Here is a 19160-nt window from a genome sequence, read left to right as displayed (position 1 = left end):
CTCTCTGATTGGCTCCGCCGCGCCATGAGGCCACGCCCCCTCCCCGCAGCCTCCTGTAGACGGGAGGGCGCGAAGCCGCTCCCCCGCGCCCGGCTGCGATTGGCTGCGGCGGGGCAGGCGGGGCCCTGATTCGTCCCCGCGCGGGGGCGGGGCTGGGGGGTGTTTTCCCGGGAAAAACGCACGTGGAGCCCCCCGGCCCCGCCATGGGCCCGCTGCGGGCCGCGGCCGCCCGGGGGCTCCGGAGGGGCGGCGGTGGCGGCAGGGGGGCGGCCCCCGCGGCCCGGGAAGGCAGCAAGGGCTCAGCGGCCCGCGGAGGTGCCTGCACGGCGGGGAGGCTGCGGGGAGCCGGGGGTGGCTGGGGGCGGGTAGCCCGGTTTGTGCCCGCTGTCCCCTCCGGGGCTCGGTGTGGCCGCGCCCCGCGGTGGTTTGTGGGGGGGGTCCCGGGGGTGCTGTGCCGGTACACGCACACACACACACCGGTCTTTTCTCGCGGCCCTGCTGCGCCCTGATCCCGCGGTGCTCTCCCAACAGGGCGCCCAGCTCCGCCAGCCGCGCTGCATCTCTTCGGGGACCCCGCTGAGGTGGAGGCGCTGCGGGGCAGCCTGCTGGCTTGGTACGACGAGTGCAAGCGGGACCTGCCCTGGAGGGTGCTGGTAAGGGCAGGCAGAGCTGCCGTAGCGGGGAACCCATCCCTTTGCCCCGAGGGAGTGATGCTGACTGCAGTGTCTTTGTCGAGGCGATGCTTTCCTCAACTGCATGAAGGTGGGAGGGGGGTGGGGGGGGTGGAGATGGGATCGTGCTCCAGCTGGTCCTGGTAGTTTTGTGCTGGGTAGGCTGTAGTCAGGTACCCAAGTGTGAACGGTAACGTGGGGCATAAGGTGGTAGGAGCCATTCTTCTTAGTCTCTGAGCCTGAGCACTTCTCACTTGATCCAGCTGTCTTCTGAACACTTTTTACTCCTGCCTTTGGTATCCTACAGCAGTCGAAATGGTTTTCTGCTGTTGCTTTAAGCCTGCCAAGTGCTTTTGTTACAGCTTTTACCGGCTCTGTGCTAGGCCTGGCGAAAGGTGGTTTGACAGTGATCGGGGGGCCGGGGGTGGGTGTCAGCTTTACAGCAGCGTCTGTCTGAGTAGTGCTGGGAGCTGCAAGGCTCTCCTGTGACGTTTAAATCTGACGTTGCTTGATTAACCGCAAATCAGAACTTCTGGGCACTTAGGGAGAAAGATTTTTTTAGGCTCCTATATAGCATTCAAAACACACCATAGGCAATTTTATTCCCTATGCAGCCCCCCCCCCGTGGTGGGGTGCTGTGTCCCTGTTTCTTACACTCATTTTCTTCCCCTTTCAGGCTGTAACTGAGCCAGATGTCAACAGACGGGCATATGCAGGTAAGGAGCAGGGGCTGCACCCTGTGTTATTACTGACCTGGGTGTACAACGTGGCCTTCTGAAGGTCTGTGGCTTCAGCTCCCATCCTTACAACAAGCTGCTTGGGCCCCTGACGTGGCCACAGGAGCCACCAAGCCCCACTCGCGTGGCTCTGGGGAGTCTGAGAGCCAGCCTTGGGCCTGAGGGAGCTCCTGTGGGACAGCACGTGGGGATGGGGCTTGGTGGGATGGATGCTGCTGCGGTGCTTGTAACTGGTACTAGTACTAGGGTGGCCACAGCCCGTGCTGTGAGGGGTGCGGGTGGCGTTGGCACCTCTGCTCTGACCCCTGCATGCTCCCGGCAGTGTGGGTATCGGAGATCATGCTCCAGCAGACGCAGGTGGCTACGGTGATCGACTACTACAACCGCTGGATGCAGGTGAGTGCTCCTCACGGAGTGCCCACAGGTCCCTGACTTGGAGCCTCTCTCCTCTGCCTGTGGCAGACCCGCAGGGGCAGAGCACGGCTGCACTCGTCCCTCACTTGCCACCTTCCCCCTGCTCTGCAGAAGTGGCCGACGCTGCAGGCGCTGGCAGAGGCGTCGCTGGAGGTGAGCAGCGCTGGGGTTGGGTTCTCTCCCTGCCCTCGTGGCTCTTTCCATGCCCAACCTAACACTGCTCTGTGTCTCTTGGGGCAGGAGGTGAATGAGCTGTGGGCAGGACTCGGCTACTACTCACGAGGAAAGCGCCTGCAGGAGGCAGCGAGGAAGGTGCTGGGGCGTTGGGCATTTGGGTGGGTGCTGGCTCGTGCCTGCTTTGCCTCACTGGGGCTGTGAGCTGCTGGCACGAGGCTACGTGGCTGGGATCCCTTGTTATCGTGGGACACGTGTGCGCACTCTGCTCAACTGCCCCTGGCTGCCCTGTCTCCCAGGTGGTGTCCGAGCTGGCTGGCCAAATGCCCAGGACAGCCGAGGACCTGCAGAAGCTTCTGCCAGGGGTGGGCCGATACACGGCAGGAGCCATCGCTTCCATCTCCTACGGGCAGGTGAGAGCTGCCGGTGTCCGGCAGGGACACATCTCCCCTCGCTGCCGCCCGGCCCCGCTCCTGGCCAGGTCCTGCTGCTGGGCCTGGCGAGCTGGGGGCTTCCTCAGCTTTGTTCCTGGCTCTCCGTGGCTTTGTGATGCAAGTGGTAACCCCTGCCTCTGGTTGCAGGCGACCGGCGTCGTGGATGGGAACGTGATCCGCGTCCTCTGCCGCCTGCGCTGCATCGGCGCTGACTCCAGCAGCCCACCCGTCATCGACCGCCTCTGGTAGGGGAACACTGAGGGATGTGTGGTTGTGCTTCTTGGTGGCCGAGGGCAGGATTTTTTGGGAGCTCAGCCTGCAGCAGGGGGAGGCCAGGGGTGCAGGAGCTCTTGGGAAGCTCAGGAGAAAGGACCTGCGTGGCCTCTGCCTACATGGGAGCATCCTCCCTTGCAGGCAGGAGCTGCAACTCCTGCAGTTTTTGGGGGGCCCCCTGCACGCAGAGCCCCGTGCCCCTCACTGCTGTTTCTCGCAGGGCCATGGCCAATGCCTTGGTAGACAGGAGCCGCCCGGGGGATTTTAACCAAGCCCTGATGGAGCTGGGGGCGACCGTGTGCACGCCCAAGGCGCCGCTGTGTGGGGAGTGCCCCGTGAAGCAGCACTGCCGAGCGAGGCTCAGGGTAGGTACGGCACCAAAAACTGTCCCCTCCCAGCCTGCTGGGGGCTGCCAGCTGTCCCCTCCCTGCAGGTGGAGAAGGAGCTGGCCTTGGCCTCTCGGAAGTTATTGGGAAAACTCCCTGTGGTGCCTGATGTCGAGGACTGCGGTAAGCTCCTGGGTCGATCCTGGTGGTGGCTCCGGGCCTGGGCCCCACGGTGACCTTTGCGTTGGTGTTTGCAGGTGTCGGGGGCTGTCCCTTGTGCCCCCCAGCCGCAGAGCCGTGGGACAGCAGCCTGGGGGTGACCAACTTCCCCCGCAAAGCAGCAAAGAAGCAGCCGCGGGTGGAGCAAACGGCCACGTGCGTGCTGGAGCGCAGGGGCCGCCGCGGGGCCCTGGAGTACCTGATCGTGCAGAGACCCAGCTCGGGTACCCAGACCGGTGGGAGGGGGACAAGGGCACTTGGGCAGAGCAGCCTGGGAGCGCTGGGGCTGGGAAAGGAGCCTTGTGGGCTGTGAGAGGCTCAGCACCCCTGGATGCGCCTCCTGCTGGCTCATGTCCCTGTTGTCCCCTCTCCCCAGGGCTCCTGGCCGGGCTCTGGGAGTTCCCCAGCGTCCCGCTGGCTCCGGGTCTGCAGCAGGAGCAGCAGAGGGAGGTGCTGGTGGATCACCTCCAGGCGTGGGCAGGGCAGCCTGTGGCAGCGGGGAGCTTGCGGTTCATCGGGGAGGTGAGCGTGGGGTATGGGGCAAGCCCCACATGCTCAGCCATGGGACATGTAGCACGGGAGGAGGGTTCCTGTCCCCTGCTGTCACCCCTCCCAAGCCCTGCCCGGCTCTTCAGGGCCCTGGCAGTGTGCTTGTGAGGCAGCTGAGCAAGTGGTGCGTCCCCTGCACGCTGCCAGTTTGCGTCTTCCCATCCCCTTGCAGGTTGTGCACATCTTCTCTCACATCCACCAGACCTATGTGGTCTACTCCCTGTCCCTGGACGGGGACGTGACCCTGGACGTTGCCTCCTCCCCGTCCCGCTGGGTCACAGAGGAGGAATTCCGTGCCTCGGCTGTGTCCACGGCCATGAAGAAGGTGTTTGGGGAGAGCTGGGACTTTCCTCCCCTCCATCTCCTGGGGTCCTGAGAGCACCTCTGGTACCCCACTAACCCCTGCAGGGACATCCCAGCTCGTTGACGTGGGTGCTGATCAGCTCTGGCCTCTCGTGTGCTCCTTTCAGGTGCTGAGAGCGTGTGAGCGGCAGCGCGGGGAGGAGAGCGGCCCTGCCACGGTGGGTGTGGGGGATTTGCCTGGCTGGCTTTGTCCCTGGAGGCCCCCGAAATCAGGATCTCCCCCCCCTTATTCCCTGCCACTGACCCCAGAGGGGTCCCCTGGGGATCCCTGGGGTTTGGCTCAGCCCCAGCACCTCTCCTGCAGGGCTCCAAGCGGAAGCGGGGGGCGAAGCCAGGGGCAGCGGGCAGCACCCGCCCTGGGACACAGCTCTCCCTCCGCACCTTCCTCCGGGCTCCGAACCCGCCGTGATGCCCTCCGCGATAGCTGGGACCACCCGGCACCCACACCGTGGTGAGTCTGCAGGGGGGTGTAGGGTGGCAGCCTCCACGCTGCTGCGGGTCCCACCGTGGCCCTGTAGTGGTCTCCTGTGCTTCCTTCCAGCCCCACGGCCACCAGCACGTCACCCTGCCTTCACAAGGGGACCAGCGTGCTGCTGGATGTGACCCGGAGCCGGGCTCGCCTTCCCTGCTCGGCTGAAGCCCTCGTGAGCAGAGGAGGGATGCGGCCACAGTTCCCCCCACGCCCTGGCACACGTCTGCAACTCGGCCACCAGCCAGCGCCTGGGGCTGCTGCTGTACCCTCATGCCTCCCGTAGCCCTTTCGATATTTGTTTTTACTGAATCTAAGCCACGGGCTTTCTAATAAATCTCCAAAGGTGGTGTTTTTAAATTTTTAAGTGATTTTCTGCCTCTGCTGCAGTGTGGCTCTGCTACGCTGAGGCTGCTGGTGGTTGGATACGCAGGTGGCTGGCAGGACCCATGTCTGGGCTGCGAGAGAGCGGTGTCCTGGCTATTGCACCCATGCCCCTGGGTGCCACCAGCCCCTCCACTCCCAGATAAGGCACCCAGAGCACCTCTCCTGGGAGGTCAGCCCTCCCGCAGCAGGACACCCCCTGGGTCCTGGGGGATGTATGAGAGGGGCAGGTGGCCTCATCCTAAGGGACCATAGGACTGGGGACAGACTCCTTTGGGCACTGGGAAGGGCCCTTTCATCCTCACCTGGCACTGAGCAAATCTTAAATAGGAGAAGAAAAAGTTATGATGATCTCTCAGGTTAACTCTTTAATTTAGGTGACAAAGAGGCAGTCGCTTTCCCTGTTCGGGGGCTGACGATGCTCTGGGTGGTAAGTGGTGGTGAGCTGTGGTGTCCATAGCGCTCTCCTCATCCCCCCACGTGGGGTTGTTGTGCCAGCAGTGCTCGCAGCCATGCTGCAGGCACAGGTCTCATTAGATTCACATGAAATTAAGGCAGAATGCTATTAATGTAAGGCTGATAAATCAGTGGGAGCCCAAGGAAGGGGAGGAAACCTCCATCCCGGGGAGTGCTCGGAGCCCCACTGGACCTGGCCCCAAGCAACCTGCTGCTGCACTGGTGTTGTTGGCTTGGGGTTGTGCTGGAGACCTCCCTTGGTCCCTGCCAACCTGGGCTGTGCCAGGTGCCCGCTGGAAGCCCTACAGCGGTGTATTGGCCCAGGGCTGGGATGGAGAGAAGGGGAGCTGCTGGAGGAGGGCTGGCACTACTGCCGCTGGTCCATATAGACCTGCACAGCTTTCCACAGCGCCCGAATATTGCCTTCCCCGAAGCCAGGGGCTCCCCGCCGGTCAATGAGCTCCAGGAAGAAGGTTTCCTCGGAGAAGATGGGATGGGTGAAGATCTGCATCAAGTAATTCCGGGAAGGGCTCTCTGTGGTGTCAGTGCCCGGCCTCTCATTCTCCCCGGGCACCGTGGTGTCCAGCAGGATGCCCAGCTCTGCCAGCGTGCAGGGGTCTTGCCCGGCCCCTCGGATCTCTTCCTCCTTGCCCACCTGGCTGTAATAGGTGGCGGGGGGCGTGAAGAACCGCACGCCGGCCTGCCGCAGGGCCCTGGTGGCGGAAACAATATCCGGCGTGCGGAGGCCGACGTGCTGGATCCCGGCCCCGCCGTGCTGCGCTAGGAAGGTGTCGACTTGGTTCGGGCTGTCCTCGGAGAGGGACTCGGCGAGGACAAGCTTGCAGCTGGGGGCCGAGGAGCCCTGGGCGCTCTGCAGGGCGAGGAGGAGCATGCCGACCCCCTGCCCGCCCAGCACGTAGCCCTCGGCCAGCCTCTCCTGCGGGCTCAGCAGGAAGCGCTGGAAGCCGAAGCAGCGCTGGTACCAGTCCAGAGCCGCCCGCGCGCCGCCCCGCGGGCAGACGTAGGTGATGTGGTCGAAATCGGTGATCTCCACCCTGTCCCCTGCCTCGCGGGGTGCTCCCCGCACGGGCTGGAAGCCGGGCAGGAAGGGTCCCCGGTAGCGGGATCGGTCCAGCAGGGTATGGCTGATGTTGCCCACCACGGACCTCACCACGCCGTAGGTGACGGAGCCGCCGTCATCGCTCACCTCGGTGGGGGGCACGGGCACGGAGCACCCCCGGCCCTGCAGCCGCTCGCAGAGCCCCGGCACGTCCTCCACCTCGAAGCAGACGTTGGAGGCCGTGCCCAAAGCGGGCTGGGGGTCCACATCATAGAGGAAATCTCGAGAGGAGGCCCCGGATGGTGCCAGATGCTGGTTGAGGAGGAAGACGGCGGCTCCCCGGCGCAGTGCCAGCTGCCTCACCCGCGGCGTCTCCCGCACGGCCACGGGCTGGAAGCGAAAGGAGGCGGCCAGGTCCTGGGCCCAGCCCTGCCTGTAGGGCACGTGGAGGGAGACGAAGCACGGGCGGCTCAGGGAGGCCGCCATGGCCTGGGCATGCTGCGGGAGGATGGCGGGGGTTAGCGGGGGCTCGCCGGCCGCGGGAAGGAGCCGTTCCCCCACCGTGCACGGAGCCCAAGTGCACTTGCGTGCATCCCTCTGCAGCCGTGTGTCCCTTAGGGGTGTTGCAAGGAGGTTGGGGGGTTTCGGGGGGACAGCCTGTACCAGCGGCTGGAAATGCAGCGGGCAGATGGGGGGACACAGGGGCCGGGGCAGGCTCCATCTGAAAGGCTCCTGCTCCAGGCGTGGGGCAGTGACCTTGCCCTAAAGTCACGGCGGGGGGCAGGCATGGGGCGCTGCGGAGAGCAGCCTGTGAGACTGGGGGGGGGTGGGGGGTAGGGGATGAAAGATGTGCCCCCACAGCGGCACACAGCACGAGCACCCCGCTCCTAACCCCGGGGGCTGTGCGGTGCGCTGGGGAGACCCGCGCGCATATTCCTCCCCCCCAAAAAATAAAGGGGTTTTTCCCCAGAGATCCCCCACCCCGATTCCCCGCTGGGGCTGACATGCGGAGCCCCCAACCCCGGGCTGCGCCCCCCCTTTAACCCCCCCCCAAGCCCTCCCCGGGGCCAGCCCCAGCTCTCCCCGCGCACGCCGCCGGCTCACCGGGCTCCGAGCGAAGGGGACGCCGGGGCAGCGGCCGGGCCCGCCCCGGGGCGGTGCGGGGAGCCGGGCCCTCCTCCCCCGCCGGGGCTGTCCCCGTTCCGCCGCCCCCCTGCCGTGCCCTGTCCCCTCGGCACCGGGTCGCTGCTGACAGCCCCGATCCTCCCCGGCCCCCCCGTTTTGTCCCGGGGTTGCCCCCCCCCAGCCCCGTCCCTCCCAAGCCCGTTCCCCACGTCCCGATGTCCGCGCGGCGCTGCCCCAGCTGTGTTTATGTCTGCTGCCCTTCCCCGGCTTATCGTGTTTTTGTACAGATCCCCCGGACGATAAACTGCTCAAATATTTGCGGAGATGTCAGTGTGGGGCCGAGGCGGCGAGCAATGCGGTGTGGGGTTTTTTTTAGGGGGGGGGGGAACGCTCCGGCTCCGTACACCCCTGGGCAGGAGGTGCTTGGGGCTGCTACACTGGGGGACCCTGGTGGCCCTACACAGCTTGATGGTCAATATGCGACACGAGAGTGGCCACAGCCCAACGGGGTGGCCCCCCCAAAGCAAGGCGAGGAGCCCCGGCACCCCCAGGATGCAGGGCAGGCTTTTTGGGGCCCCCGTGGTGCCAGCGGGGCGAGCGGTGCCCTTGGCAGTGCCACCCAGCCCCGTTTGGCACGGCAGTGGTTTTGGAGCCGCGTGCCTGGCTTTTTGCTGCGGCACCCGCTGTGTGAGCTGAGCACCAGGCACCGCTTTGCCCTGGCACGGCTGGGGCTCAGCTGCGGCAGCAGGGCCTGGTGGGGACAGAGCGCGCCTTGTTGCTGTCCCCAGGCAGGCGGCGGGGGCCGGGGAGCATCCCCCCTGCTGCAGCCGGGCGCTTCTCCTCCCTCCTGGGCGGAGAGAGTGGTCAGGAGATAAAAGGGAGGCAGGGGCCAGCTGGGCACTGCCGAGAGCTGGGAGCTGAGGTCTGGCCAAAGGACAGCAGCGAGGACAAGTGCGGTATTGAGGGCTCGTTCTCGGCGGGGGGGGAGAGGGGAGAGGGCTGGGGATTAGGGACATCCCTCCCATCAGGACCCCATGTCCCCCCCACCCCTTCCCCAGGCTGTCCCCGCAGCCCCACATTCTCCCCCTGCCCATAATACATGCTGGACTGTGGTGGGATGGGGCACACTGTGGTGAGGGCAGGGCTAGGGGGCTGCGGGAGGAAGGGTGAGTAGGGCAGATACTGGGGGGCAGAGGAGTTAAAGGGTCTGTGTAACCCCCCCGCCCTTGGTGGGGTGCCAAGAACCTTCAAGGAGGCCTGAAGGTTAAACCGTCCCCCTCCCTGCGGCTGGGGTGGGGGGGCTGCCTGGCTCCCCAAACCAGCCCCCGGCTTGGCTTTTAGGGTCAGCAAGGCAGAGGAGGTCTCTGGGGGAAGCGGGGCAGTCCCCACATGCAGGCACAGCCCCGGCGTGGGGGCACTGACACCCTGTTCCCCCCACCAGCTCCCCACCAGCGCCGGCATGGGGCTGCTGGTGCTGGCCCTGGCCTCCTGGCTGGGGCTGGCCTTGGCCTCCGAGGGAGCGACCAACGGCAGCCGGCTGTGCCGGGAGGCCCCGGCATGGCAGATCAACGGCTCCAGCCCCATGGCGGAGGCGGCGGGGCAGGTGACGGTGGTGGCCCTGCTCAAGGCCAGCTGACACTTCTGCCTGCGGCAGGCCCACAGGTGAGGCCCGCTTCCCCTCCTGCCAGCCCCGCCATTTCGAGCCACGGCGTGGCGGCCTCCCCTCAGCTCCTCCTTCCCCACAGCCTCGGGGGCCTGCGGGAGAGGCTGTCGCGGCAGGGCATGGCCGACGTCCGCTACATGATCGTCAACGAGCAGGCGCCGCTCTCCCGCGCCATGTTCGGGGAGCTGCAGCGCCAGGCGCCCCCGGGTGTCCCCGTCTTCCAGCAGCAGCCGCAGGAGCCCGACGTCTGGCAGCTGCTGGGGGGGGACAAGGACGACTTCCTCGTCTACGACCGGTGAGCCCCCCCATCCTCTGGCTGGGTGTCAGGAGGGCTCCCCCCACAAGGAAGGAGGCCTTGTGGGGTTGGGTTCACCGCCCCTGCCCGTCCCTGGGTCTCCCTCCTGTGCAGCCCCCATAGCTCGTCCCCTGCTCTGCCCCGCAGCTGTGGCCGCCTGGCTTTCCACATCCAGCTGCCCTACAGCTTCCTGCACTTCCCCTACGTCGAGTCGGCCATCCGCTTCACCCACAGCAAGGACTTCTGCGGCAACTGCTCCCTCTACCCCAACAGCACCCACGAGGTACGGAGCCGTGGGTGCCACAGGTCTTCATCGCCAGCTGGGAGGAAAGCTTGCTGCAGGGAGCAGCGTGCTGGTGGGGGCTGAAAGCTGGAGAGGTGCAGAGGGGCACTGCGTGAGGAGGAGGGGGCTCGTGGGGTTGTGGCAGAGGTCTGTAACAGCTGGCCTGGAAGAGCTAACTCGGGCTATTGGCCTGAAAAAAGAAAGGGGCAGGCAGTGGATGCAGAGGTGGCATGCTCGCAGCAAAGCAAAGCACATAGCTTTGGGCTCAGCAGCAGGTGATCAGTCCCTTCCTAGAGGAAAAATCCACCCAGAAACATTGAATGCAAAGCCCCTTTTCTGGCTCAGGAACTCCCTTGAGCACAGCCAGCTTGAACCAAGGGATGTATGTAAAGAGATTTGTTCCCCGTGGGCTCCGGTCTCCCCTGCCTGCCCTGGGTCCTGGCTGGAGAGCCATGGATCTAGCCCATGCCCATTTCTGCGGGGTGGGTGCTGTCACACCGTCTCTCAGGTATGCTTGCAGGCTTGCTGCGGGGCTGTGTGTGCATTCCCATAACACACCAGCCCTTGTGTTATTTTCCCCAGGCTAACAGTACCATGGAGGTCCCTGCAACCCCGAGCCCGCTTCCTGAACAGGAGGAGAAGGAGTCAGAGGCCCCCATCCACCACCAGCACAAACCCCTCCATCCTCACCACCACGCAGGCAGCAGCGAGAGAGCCCCAGACCCCAGCAGGGACCGCAGGCCTGCTGCCCATGCTCACCACCACCACGGAGATCATGGCCAGCCCCATCCCAAGGGGCAGAAGCAGGAGGGACGCGATCCCTAAGCCAGGCTGGGCAGATCCCTAAGCCAGGCTGGGCAGATCCCTAAGCCAGGCTGGGCAGCCTTGCAGAACCCAGTAGCGTGCACAGCGTGCCAGCTCGCTTCCCAGAGGTGTTAAAGGACTCGCTTCAGGCCGCTGGTCACCAGCAGCGCTGGTGTGACAGCCCCCTCCAGCATCCCCCCTGTGGGTCATGTTTCCACCCTGTGACCAGGGATGAAAATCCCCCTCTGACACCCAAAGGTGCTGCGCTCTTGGCCACGGGACTCAGTTCTGACCCTTCCTCTGCCGCCTGCCTCTCCGTGCTCAATGAAGCCCGTGGTGCAAACCGGGACGTCCCCGGTCACCGCGGGCCGACACCGCACGGAGCAGCAGGGCAGGGCTGGAGGGACCAGAGCTGGGTGCTGCCTGCCCGACCTGGCACCCATGGGTGCCCGTGGAGGGCCGGGGTGAGCCCAGAGGAGGGGGGCACTAGGAGTGGGCGCTGCTGGGTGGCTCCCCATGGCCCAAACCCCGTACCCCCATCGCTGTCGCACCCTGGGGACCCTCCGGGCCTTGCACACGGGTATGTGCAGTGGTGGTGGGCGGCCGCAAGATGGTGGCCTTGTCCCCTCTCAGAAACCGAGGGGCTGCGACCAGGGTCCACAGCCCTGGGAGGACGGGGATGAGGGTCCTGGGGGAGAAGCGGGGATGGGGACATCCAGGTTGTGAATAAAGCCTCTGTGAAGCGAACCCTGTCCGGTCTGGTCTCTGGGGGTGCCCCAAAAGGGTGGGGGGTCTTGCCCAGTGCTGGGGTGGCCCCAAGGCTTTCTCCCAGGACAGGAAGGGAATTTGGGCCCCATAAAGCAGCGGCTGGCGGAGATTTGCATTCCCCTGTGCTGACAAGGGGAGGTAAAGGGGCTGAAGACAGGAGAGCCCTATCTCCCCAACCCTCCTGGCTACCTCCTGCCCTGGGGCAGCAGGGTGGGAGCCCAGGGCTTAGTCCCCCCAGGGCAGGGCATTAACCACAGAGCCCTGCCCAATGCCCCCCCTCCAGCTCTCCATCTCCCCTCCAGGCCCCGCAGCCTGACTGGGGAGCGAAGGGGTGGCTTTTCTGCTTACATGGCTCCATGGAGCAAGAGCTGGGGTGGACAAGAGGTGCATTGGGGGCAGGTGGGTCAGGATCAGTCCATCTGTGAGGTCCCTGCTCCCTGGCTCTGTGTCTCCCCCTCCCTTTTTCCTCCTTGTCCTCCCCCTTCCTCCTCTACCTGCTCCCAAGCAGCCCACAAAGGCACCTCTGTCTGCTGCTCCTGCCATCAATATCAAGGTTATCTTTTTCTTCTGGCAGCTGCTGTAATTGAAACAAAGCAGGCCGGGCCTCACGGGCTCCACTCCTCTTGCTCATTTTGCCGGTGCTGCTGAGACAACTAATTCATCTTATCGATGCCTGCTTGGCCTCTTTTCCACGAGATGAGGCAGAGCCCTCTCCCCACCGTGAGCATCCCGGGCAGCAAGGCAGCAGCAAAGCTCTCACTATCGACACACTTCGGCCTGGGGACGGGGCAGCAGCTCACTGCTTGGGTGACGTCCTGCGTGTCTGAGGAAGGACCAGGGTGACACCGATGCTGCTCCACGTATTTTTGTCATCGAGGGCTGGGCCGTGGTGCCCCGGTGTCCGCGACTGGTCAGCCTGCTGCCTCGGCCCCGTGTGCTGCTCCTGCCTGGGATGGGCAGATCCTCTCGGGAGAGGGGGGAACAGCCAGTCCTAATGTCAACAGAGGCCTCTTGTGCAGCGATGCCGTGTCAAGAAGAGGAATGGGTCCCTCCTCCTCCGCCCATTCATCTGGCAGCCGGGGCTGGCGCGCCGCCAAGCCGGGCTGCTTTGGAAACATTTCATTGAGGAGGCAGCTGAGCCTAGGAAAACAGAGCGAAAATACACAGAGAGATCGCTGTTGTTAGGGAAAATAAATGCAGGCCGACGCGTTTCTGACCCCCAAAGTCCAGCCCGGCCGGGCCCCGCTTGCCTCTATGGGCTGGGGCTGCTGCTGCTGTGCGGGGATGGCATCTGCGTGCCTCCATCGTGGGTTGGGAGCTGGGGAATGAGGGATGGAGCTTGCCCTGGCTTTGGCCAACTTGCTGACGTCCTTGGTGAGTGTGTCCAGGCTTGTTTCATTGTGGTGTTGCCCAAGGATCTGGGACAGAGCAGAGAAACAGCCGCAGAGAGAAGCCGGCCCTGGTGACCCATGTGCTTTGCATCGCCAATGGTGCTGGGGACTGATGAAGATGGAGCTGAGGACGTGTCAGACATGGCCCCCTGTGTCTGCCCCTAGCAGCACAGCACAGGTCCTGGCTGGGCTTGAAGCCACCAGCAGGATGGAGCCCAGTGCTGGGATTTCACAGGCCAGTAGCACAGCATGCCCTGTACCTTGTCTGCTGGCAGAGGGACAGCAGAGGCACCCCAAAATGTGGAGGAACCGCTCTGGCTTTTGGACAAAGGTGCATCCAGCAGACCTGCTGTTTCCCCCATAGCCTCTCTCCACCCTCCAAAGGCCTCCAAGTTTCTCCCCTGGCTGCTTGCTGCCCTACAGAAAACCCATCCCAGACATACCCCGCCAGCCACGCATGAGCTCTAACATACATGGGTTGGCAGCACTGAGCTGGGGTGGGTTGCTTCTGCTGTTGGATGAAAATCACACAATTACATGACTTTATTATTTTTGTTCTTAGCCACCCAGCCAACTAGTGTGCAGGATGCAGCCACCCAGCCCATCAGGCAATGCACCCATCGCAGGAGGCAGCAGTCGGTGCACGGGTGTCGTGCCCCAACCTTCATGCAGCATGTGCTCTGCCACAGCTGGGAGAATTGTTCCCTGGTTAATTGCACCCCATCGTTAGCATTTTGGGGCTTCTCTTCAAGTCTGAATTTGGCCAGCATTCAGCCTCCTCTGCATTGTCAGCTAGCTTGCAGAATTTGTACAGATCTTCTCTCCTTTAAGGGTCTTTTTCTTCTCATCTTGAAAAAGTGAAGTTTGTTCAGTGAGCTGTTCCCCACCCATTTAATTTTTCCCTTCTCTGCTCACCCAGAGTTATCTACATTTTAATTACCATTTGCAAAGTGTGTTAAAATGCAGAGGTTAAAAGGCTGGAGCAGGGCAAATGGGTTCTCGTGTGACCCATCTCCTGCTTTCTGCATGGGGAGAGATGGGGGCCCTGGAAAAACAGCTGTGACCAGGATGGGGTGCTGGTCCCTGTCTGCTGCATCCCTGCATCACGTTCATTTATTCGTGCTCATGTAGACACAAAATAATTTCTCGGTTATTTTAGCATTTCTAATTAACGGGAGGGAGCTTCAGCCATGGAGAGGGGGGGCAGTGTGAGGGGTCTGCTTTGTGCTGAGCTCGGTGAGGTTGGGGCCGGTGGCTGCGTGGGGCTGAGTAACTTTTTGGAGCGCTCAGTGCTTTTAGAACCTGCCGCGGCAGGCGAGCATGTCTCCTGGAAGCAGAGGGTCTTCGCCCAGTGCCTCTCACGCACTTAATTGCTGGCCAACGCAGTAAATGCATTTGTTGGAAAGGTACAGAATCCTCCATGGTAAGGCAAAGGCTCAGCACTTTGCTGATCTTATGGGAACTGTGTAACGTTGGGGCGTGGAGAGGGAAAAACAGCTCCCCAAGAGCCAGAGCTCCCTGCTGGGGTATGGGGGGAGCCGAGGGCTGCAGGAACAGAGCCACACGTGTGAGCGGAGTCATTTCTGTGCCTAAACGAGTGTGAGAGCAGCCATCGCGCACCTGATCTGAGACTCTGGCCCATGTGTGGGGAGAGGAGAGGGACCTTTCAGTCCTTGCACTTCTCTTTCGACTGCAGGGACAACTGCACTCACATCTAAAGGAGGTCCCTGAGGTTGTCGGTGCTAGAAAGTTTCATAAAATAGGTGGCTGGGTTGTGAAAACCGGCTTTATTAGAGTCCCTGCTGAAAGAGGAGCATAGCAATAACCCAACGCTAATGAGTCTGCGGAGAATCCACGGGGGATTCAAACAGTTTGATGGCAAAAGGCTCCAGCTCCAGCTTATACTTCGCTGGAGACCTTGCTAGGCAATGGAGAATCTAAAAATAGGGCTCAACCCCATGGGCAGCCACACCAAGGTATTGCTCCCCTCGCTTGTAGGGCCAATTATTTTGTGACGTGAAGGTCTCTGCCCCTCCCTGGGCATCGGATCCGCAGGGATGTGAAGGGATAAATACCTGGGGTGATAGACCCTGCTGCTCCCAAGTGCATTGAGGCAGGGAGCTGTGGCTGGGTCGCTGCCCGTGTCCTTGCCCTCGCTGCCTCTGCTCCGAGCAGCACGGCATGGGAAGGGCAGAGGCTGCTCCCTTCCAGCGAGTGCTGGAGGCTGCGGCAGGGAGCTTGGCTGCCGATAAACCCAGCCTTGGCTGCTTTGGAGCAGCAAATCCTCTGGGTGGCCTGAGCTGGAGCTTGGTAGCCGCCCGCACTCTGCTATCTAGCTCCTTTCCAGTCATTAATTGGCCATAAAGCTTCTGCTGCGCTTGCATCTCTTCATCTGTCGGCAGAGGACTTTCCTGGTGCTCGCTGGGTCCTGCGAAGCGCTGCTCTTATCTCTGCAAGGCTCAGCCGGCGTTATCCATGTTACCGAGGGCACCACGTTAACTGTTCAGAGTCAAAGCAATGTCAAAGGGGCTCGGGAGCGTCACACAGAGGGAAAAACGCCCAGGGAAAGGCGGCGTTTGGGCTGGCGGCGGGGTTGGGATGTGGTGGGGAGGGAGGAGAGCAGCCACCCCAGGGGGTGCGTGTGCTGATGTGGGACTTCCCAGCGCTTGTCCTTGCCCGCCACAAAGCAGGCAGAGGTGTCAAAAGCCTGCAGGGAGCAGCGGGCATCTCGGCAGGATGCTGTGTTGGGGCTCAAATTCAGTTTGTGGCAGATTTCTTGCCCTGCAGCGCCTGCAGCTTAACCTGGACCTGTGACTGATCTGACACCTAGAGACATTCCTGTGACACCCAGCAGGGCTCCAGCCCCTGCGGCTGTACATTTTCTAGCTGGGGACTCAAGCTAAAATGCTCTGCACGAGCAGTCAGTGTGTTGTTAACGACACCAACACCCAGCCCACAGCAGCTGGAGTCAGTGCATCATGGCATGGGGCACCCTTCCCAAATAACCTCAAACCCGGGAGGGAAACCGGGGCTGTTCGTGGCAGAGGCTCCGCAAAAGGCCAGGCTCATGAAAGTGTGGGGTGAATTCTTGATGTTGCTGGTTCCAGGCCTGTGAGCAGCATCAGGGACTGGGCGGGAGGCTGAGGTTTAGCCACGAGAAGACATCTGTCCGTGTTCTCCAGGGCAGGAGAAAGCCCCTCTTGGACATTCGAGGCAGTAATGAAAGGGATAGGGAGAGATGGGGAGGAGTGGGGAGAGCAACTAATGTTAGGTCGAAGAGGGAAAGGAAGAATAGATTGATTTGTCTTTGAAATAACATGGCAACCCCCCAGAGACTGACTGGCCAGCCACTGCCCTGACCTTGCTTTGATTTGAGCCTGGATGATACATGTATGCAGTGAGGAGTCAGCTCATTGGGAATGAAAAACATCCATGCTCGGGCTGAAGTTAAAAATCCTCTTTATTGGCACCGTCTGGGACTTGGCAAGTAAGGGCTGAGCTCTGTAAGGACCGGGCAGGCCGGGGGCTGTGTCCCAGTATCGTGCGGGCTCACTGGGAGGGCTTGCTCTGCCTTGGGGCAGGTTCCTGGGGAAAAGGTAAATGAGGCTGCCTGTTAGCAGTGGTTATCTTGAACAGCAGCGAGGAGCACCTCAGCCTTCAAGGAAAACCTCTTCCTGCCCTTCATCGATTACCATTACCTCTGCCATTACCTGCCTGGGACCTGACCCCTTCCTTCCAAGTCCTGCAAAGAAGACCTTGGGCTCGGAGGTGTCTTGTGGCATAGCAAAGGTGCAGAATTATTTCCTGTTCCCCGGTTGCATCGCCCTGTTATTCCAGGAAATGTGCTCTTGCTCTTTTGGTAAGAGTAAATAGGAGATTAGGAATAGGAATAGGAATAGGAATAGGAATAGGGATAGGGATAGGGATAGGGATAGGGATAGGGATAGGGATAGGGATAGGAATAGGAATAGGGATAGGAATAGGGATAGGAATAGGGATAGGAATAGGGATAGGAATAGGGATAGGAATAGGGATAGGAATAGGGATAGGGATAGGGTTAGGGATAGGGATAGGAATAGGGATAGGAATAGGAATAGGGATAGGAATAGGGATAGGAATAGGAATAGGAATAGGAATAGGAATAGGAATAGGAATAGGAATAGGAATAGGAATAGGAATAGGAATAGGAATAGGAATAGGAATAGGAATAGGAATAGGAATAGGAATAGGAATAGATAGGCGGGACAAAGGATTTCTGGGGAATGCACTTCTGGGGGATGTATTTCTGGGGGAAGTCCCAGGATGGCATCCCCACTGGGCAGGGGATCAAAGCACCCAGCCCTGGAAGGCAGGGCAGCACCGGCCCTGTGCCGTGCTGTCCTGGGGGTGCTGCCAGCACGCTCAGCCGCAGCAGAGGCAGCTCGCGGCCACCTCGCTGCGTTTGTGGGGCCGATGTGGGATGGCAGCAGTGCTGCGGCACCCGGCGTGCACCCGACGGCGACTTGTGCGGCCCCCGCAGCCCCCGGCCACCCGGGGCACCTCCAGGAGCACCGCCGGAGCCTCGGCCCCCCCGGGGGGGGGCTCCAGCCCCTCTCCCCCCGACCCCCACCGGGGGCAGGAGCCCCGGGGGGGCCGCAGCAGGGCCCGCCCCGACAGAGGGCGGCTCGGGGCCGGCGGGACCACCCCCTCCAGTCTCCACCCCCGGTCCCCCCCGCCCCCCCCCGGTGCCTCCTCCCCGTCTCTCCTCCCCTCGCCCGGCTCAGTCGGTCGCAGCCATGGCGGAGGGAGGAGAGGGAGAGGAGCTGCTCCGGCCGCCTCTGCCCGCCGGTGCCCCGGGCCCTAAGCGCTTGTGCTCCCGGGCGTGCCCGGCGGGGGGCACCGGGGCCGCTCACCCCCGGCCGGGGGCCGCGGGGACCGGCGCGGGGCCGGGGGCGGCGGGGGCCAGCGGGGTCCCGGCGGCGCTGGCCGGTTGCTGCCCGGCGGCGGGGGCTGCGGCGGGGGCACCGGGACCGGGGACGGCTTCGGGGGGGTCGGGGCCGTCGGGGGGCGTCGGCGGGGCGGGCAGCCTGCTGCAGCCGGAGTCGCTGCTGGACGCGGCGGCCAAGCGGGTGGCGGGGAGCTGGGCCTTCGAGCGGGTGGAGGGCCGCTTCCAGCGCATCCCGGAGCCCGTCCAGCGCCGCATCGTCTACTGGAGCTTCCCCCGCAGCGAGCGCCAGATCTGCATGTACTCCAGCTTCCAGCCCGGCCGCGCCGCCGCCGCCACCGCCGCAACCGCCGCCGGCAGCGCCGCCTCCCCCCCCGCCACCGCCGCCGCCGCCGGTAGCGCTGCCAGCGCCGGGGGGGGGGGACCCGCCGCCGCCGCCGCCCCCGCCGCCGGCGTTACGGCCGGCGAGGAGAGCCCCGCCGCAGGGCCCCCGCCGCCCCCCCCCGCCGCCCCCGCCGCCCCGCACGGCGAGGGGCTGCCGTTCCGCCGGGGCATCCGCCTGCTGGAGACCGGCGCGGTGGATAACGTGCTGCAAGTCGGTGAGTGCCCCCCCCCCACACCTCCACGGTCCCCGGTGTCCCCCCCCCACCGCCCCCGAACAGCTTCAGCCTTTTGTCTGCCGCGTTTTGTTCTTTGACGGCCCCCTCCCGGCGCAGCGCATCCCCGGGGGGCAGGACCGCATTGTGTCGCCCCCCCCCCCCCCCCCCGTAGGGAACGGCCGGGGGTCTCCCCGGGGGTCTTCCCCCGACGGGCACCGAGGGGGCTGCGGGGAAAACGCTGTCGCTTCTGTGTGACCCCCCCCCCCTTCATTCCGAGCCTGCCCCGGGGCTGGCCCCGCCGCGGGGAGTGGCGGGGCGCTGATTTGGGGCGGGCGGCATGCGGGAATAATGCCCGTGCGCAGCCCCCGTGGCTTTTGCGAGCCCTCCTGGAGGGGAAGGGCAGGGGGAGGGGGCACGGTGGTGCCCCCCCCGCCCCGTCCTTCCAGTCCCTGGCCCCATCGGAAAGCCGCTGAAAGGGGGCAGCGGCTCGGGGGGGGGGGGGGGCGGTTTGCATAAACGCACCCGCGCCCGGTTGGTCCCGCGGGTGATCGCAGCGCCGTGTGCCCGGTGAAACGACCTTAGGCTGGGATTTGTTTCGCAAATGCGGAATGTAAATTCATCCTGCGCCGGGGATGGCGTTGAATGGGTGAGGAGAAGGGTGGGTTTGGTTGGAGGGAGCCGGGTAGTTGGGCTGCGTTTGTTTAAAGAGCCCTCCTTCCATTCGGGGGGAAAAAAAAAGAAACTGCTAAAAGAAGAAAAAAAAAAATCACATTCGGTAC

At 63.5% G+C, this 19160-nt stretch overlaps 4 protein-coding genes across 8 annotated transcripts in view; 3 read left to right on the top strand and 1 right to left on the bottom strand.

Annotated features, from left to right (window-relative positions):
- The first annotated feature begins 37 nt into the window (after positions 1–37).
- On the top strand, positions 38–4996 carry MUTYH (mutY DNA glycosylase). 3 transcript variants are annotated; one of them, XM_083846946.1, is made up of 16 exons: positions 38–315; positions 532–653; positions 1348–1387; positions 1731–1804; positions 1934–1975; positions 2063–2134; positions 2296–2409; positions 2578–2675; positions 2924–3068; positions 3137–3212; positions 3287–3472; positions 3625–3770; positions 3970–4122; positions 4268–4318; positions 4465–4611; positions 4702–4996. In XM_083846946.1, exons 1-15 carry the CDS (start codon positions 204–206, stop codon positions 4567–4569), a joined length of 1536 nt encoding a protein of 511 aa, XP_083703072.1. In that variant the 5' UTR covers positions 38–203; the 3' UTR covers positions 4570–4611; positions 4702–4996. The 3 variants fall into 3 exon arrangements, with proteins under 3 accessions (XP_083703072.1, XP_083703073.1, XP_083703074.1); XM_083846947.1 differs by having other exon boundaries at positions 4679–4996; XM_083846948.1 differs by lacking the exon at positions 3970–4122.
- Positions 4997–5366: 370 nt separating this feature from the next.
- On the bottom strand, positions 5367–7779 carry HPDL (4-hydroxyphenylpyruvate dioxygenase like). Its single transcript, XM_083846954.1, has 2 exons — positions 7634–7779; positions 5367–7027 (listed from the first exon to the last, which is right to left on the bottom strand). Exon 2 carries the CDS (start codon positions 7013–7015, stop codon positions 5837–5839), a length of 1179 nt encoding a protein of 392 aa, XP_083703080.1. The 5' UTR covers positions 7016–7027; positions 7634–7779; the 3' UTR covers positions 5367–5836.
- Positions 7780–8463: 684 nt separating this feature from the next.
- Positions 8464–11446, top strand: LOC310903529 (selenoprotein Pb-like). Of its 3 annotated transcripts, XM_083846962.1 has the most exons (6): positions 8464–8610; positions 9096–9316; positions 9400–9612; positions 9760–9895; positions 10478–10725; positions 10770–11446. In XM_083846962.1, the coding sequence occupies exons 2-5, from the start codon at positions 9114–9116 to the stop codon at positions 10718–10720; spliced, it is 795 nt and encodes a 264-aa protein (XP_083703088.1). In that variant the 5' UTR covers positions 8464–8610; positions 9096–9113; the 3' UTR covers positions 10721–10725; positions 10770–11446. The 3 variants fall into 3 exon arrangements, with proteins under 3 accessions (XP_083703088.1, XP_083703086.1, XP_083703087.1); XM_083846960.1 differs by having other exon boundaries at positions 10478–11446; XM_083846961.1 differs by having other exon boundaries at positions 8493–8605; positions 10478–11446.
- A 6166-nt stretch (positions 11447–17612) lies between these two features.
- Positions 17613–19160, top strand: part of ZSWIM5 (zinc finger SWIM-type containing 5) — an 89651-nt gene continuing 88103 nt past the window's right edge. Inside the window, exon 1 of the mRNA XM_083846897.1 lies at positions 17613–18381. Coding sequence (XP_083703023.1) covers positions 17634–18381 — 748 coding nt within the window. The 5' untranslated portion in view covers positions 17613–17633. The remainder of the gene's footprint in view (positions 18382–19160) is intronic.

The sequence above is a fragment of the Anser anser genome (genome assembly GCF_964211835.1).
Source record: "Anser anser genome assembly, chromosome: 8".
Lineage (NCBI taxonomy): Eukaryota > Metazoa > Chordata > Aves > Anseriformes > Anatidae > Anser > Anser anser.
This window is presented reverse-complemented; position numbering and strand designations above follow the sequence as displayed.

What these genes read in the sequence shown, in the direction of transcription:
- HPDL (XM_083846954.1), bottom strand. Translation starts at nt 7,015, where the DNA reads ATGGCGGCCTCCCTGAGCCGCCCGTGCTTCGTCTCCCTCCACGTGCCC.
- MUTYH (XM_083846946.1), top strand. Translation starts at nt 204, where the DNA reads ATGGGCCCGCTGCGGGCCGCGGCCGCCCGGGGGCTCCGGAGGGGCGGC. An exon ending in CGTGCAGAGACCCAGCTCGG is followed by an intron (nt 3,473 to 3,624) that starts GTACCCAGACCG and finishes CCCTCTCCCCAG; the next exon opens with GGCTCCTGGCCGGGCTCTGG. An exon ending in GCTTGCGGTTCATCGGGGAG is followed by an intron (nt 3,771 to 3,969) that starts GTGAGCGTGGGG and finishes ATCCCCTTGCAG; the next exon opens with GTTGTGCACATCTTCTCTCA.